We start from the raw sequence: 2,352 nt of genomic DNA on the forward strand, positions 1-2,352 counted from the left end.
ATAAAGCAAAATTTACAATGGAATGGTTCAAAAATAAACGTATCCAGGTGTTAGAATGGCCAAGTCAAAGTCCAGACCTGAATCCAATCGAGAATCTGTGAAAGAGCTGAAAACTGCTGTCCACAAACGCCCTCCATCCAACCTCAATGAGCTCAAGCTGTATTGGAAGGAAGAATGGGCAAGAATTTCAGCCACTCGATGTGCAAAACTGATAGAGACATACCCCAAGCGACTTGCATCTGTAATCGCATCAAAAGGTGGCGCTACAAAGTATTAACTCAAGGGGGCCGAATAATATTGCACGCCCCACTTTTCAGTTTTTAATTTGTTAAGAAAGTTTAAAATATCCAATAAATTTCGTTCCACTTCACAATTGTGTCCCACTTGTTGTTGATTCTTCCAAAAAAAATTATAATTTTATATCTTTATGTTTGAAGCCAGAAATGTGGCAAAAGGTAGAAAAGTTCAAGGGGGCCAAATACTTTCACAATGCACTGTATTCTGGGTATTTAGTAAAAAAAGCACAACAGCTTTTTTTTTTTTTTTACCAAAATTCCCAGAAGACAGGTAAATTATCAATTTGTTTAATCGACCGGTCTCTTATTTTAGGGCATTCACTTGAGTGTGATTATCAGGATCCAGGGGGCATTTGATATGTTTTTCTGAAATTATAAAAGACGTGAATATCTGGAAGATTTTGCCTTTACATCAGAAGAGACAACATTGCACAGAGATCATTTCACAGATGAAAATGACCCAAAATTCTTGTGAGCTTCCTCCAATGATGAAAACTATCAATAAATAAAATAAAGCACTTGGAATTGTTTTTAAATGGGCTTTATTTAAAGAACTTTATAGACGTACTTGAATAAATGCTCTTAATTTTTAGAGAAAATAATTCTTGGATATTTATTGATATATTAATCATGTGTGAAGAGAATCAGACACAAGTCACTCAGATACGTCTTCTTGGATTCCAAAGTCTATCCAAATGCAAACCTCTTTTATTCCTTCTATTTATTCTGTGTTACATATGTATACTGGGTGGAAATCTTCTCATTATTCTTTTAGTGACCATTATTGACCATCTCAAAATTCCAATGTTTTTCTTCCTGAAACATTTATCCATAGCAGATGTCTTATTGACAACTTGTGTTATCCCCATGATGTTGGACATAATGTTTGTGGAGGAGGGAGTTTTGTCCCTTTGGGGTTGTCTGATACAGCTGTATTTCTTTAGCATATTTGAATTGGTTCAATGTTTCCTCATTGCCATCATGTCTTATGATCGGTATTTGGCCATTTGTCATCCATTACGATATTCCTCACTCATAAGTACAGATCTTTGCCTTCGACTTGTCATCAGAGCCTGGTTTTTGGTCATTGTATTGACAACAAGTGAGTTCTTTGTTATTATCCAGTTGAATTTCTGTGGCCTGAATTACATAGACCACTTCTTTTGTGACCTTGGTCCCTTATTGGAATTGGCCACTTCGGATATTTCTATTGTAATGTTGCAGGACTTTGTTTACGGCATCTTTATGCTTTTTTTACCATTTTTTTTCATCATTATTTCCTACTTTTGCATTTTTTTTGCAATCCTTAAAATTTCTTCATCTTATGGTAGAAAAAAGGCCTTCTCCACTTGTAGCTCCCACCTGACCACAGTTTGTGCATATTACGGCACCCTAATCGCGGTCTACATGACTCCATCTGATGAGAGCTCATCCAATATCAACAAATACAGATCCTTGCTGTATATAGTAGTTACACCATTGATGAATCCCATTATCTACAGTCTGAGGAACAATGAGATTAGGAGAGCTGCGCACAAGATGATTTATATTTCTTTAAACAAAATGAGTTTGAATGTTCATCTCAATGCTAATATGTGAAGGCCTTATTCATCTATGCATCAAATCATTAACCAAAGCATTATTTTTAATCCATTAGAAGTTGTATTGCAACTAGAGTTGACTAAATCAATGAAAAGTAAATGGAATTTTCTGCAAATTTCACAAAAAATTGAATGTCGGGATCCAATATTTTTGTGATTTGATTCCCTTGAATCCAGCACAATGGCTTCTGGCTGATCAACATTTTCGGGTCAGGAAGAGGATAAAAATAATATAATACTATGCCAACCTCACCCATCTCAAGATAAGCTTTCCTACTGATTCTCAGCTAGAATCTGGACTAATAACAAAACTTAGGTAATGTCTATCATAGAACCTTTATTTCACATATAATAAATTTGGGAATCCTATTTCCAGACCAAATTTGATTGTATATCAAAAATGTGAAATATGGGAGATTTATTCATTTCTAGCTGCAACATATAGAGACTACATG

General features: G+C 34.9%; 1 protein-coding gene across 1 annotated transcript; it reads left to right on the top strand.

Annotated features, from left to right (window-relative positions):
* The first annotated feature begins 926 nt into the window (after positions 1–926).
* Positions 927–1,895, top strand: LOC141167454 (olfactory receptor 5G9-like). Its single transcript, XM_073654856.1, has one exon. The coding sequence runs from the start codon at positions 927–929 to the stop codon at positions 1,893–1,895; it is 969 nt and encodes a 322-aa protein (XP_073510957.1).
* Positions 1,896–2,352: the final 457 nt, after the last annotated feature.

Source organism: Phyllobates terribilis, unplaced genomic scaffold (assembly GCF_046119375.1).
Source record: "Phyllobates terribilis strain yellow unplaced genomic scaffold, ASM4611937v1 Scaffold_11__3_contigs__length_659146591, whole genome shotgun sequence".
NCBI lineage: Eukaryota > Metazoa > Chordata > Amphibia > Anura > Dendrobatidae > Phyllobates > Phyllobates terribilis.

What these genes read in the sequence shown, in the direction of transcription:
- LOC141167454 (XM_073654856.1), top strand. Translation starts at nt 927, where the DNA reads ATGTGTGAAGAGAATCAGACACAAGTCACTCAGATACGTCTTCTTGGA.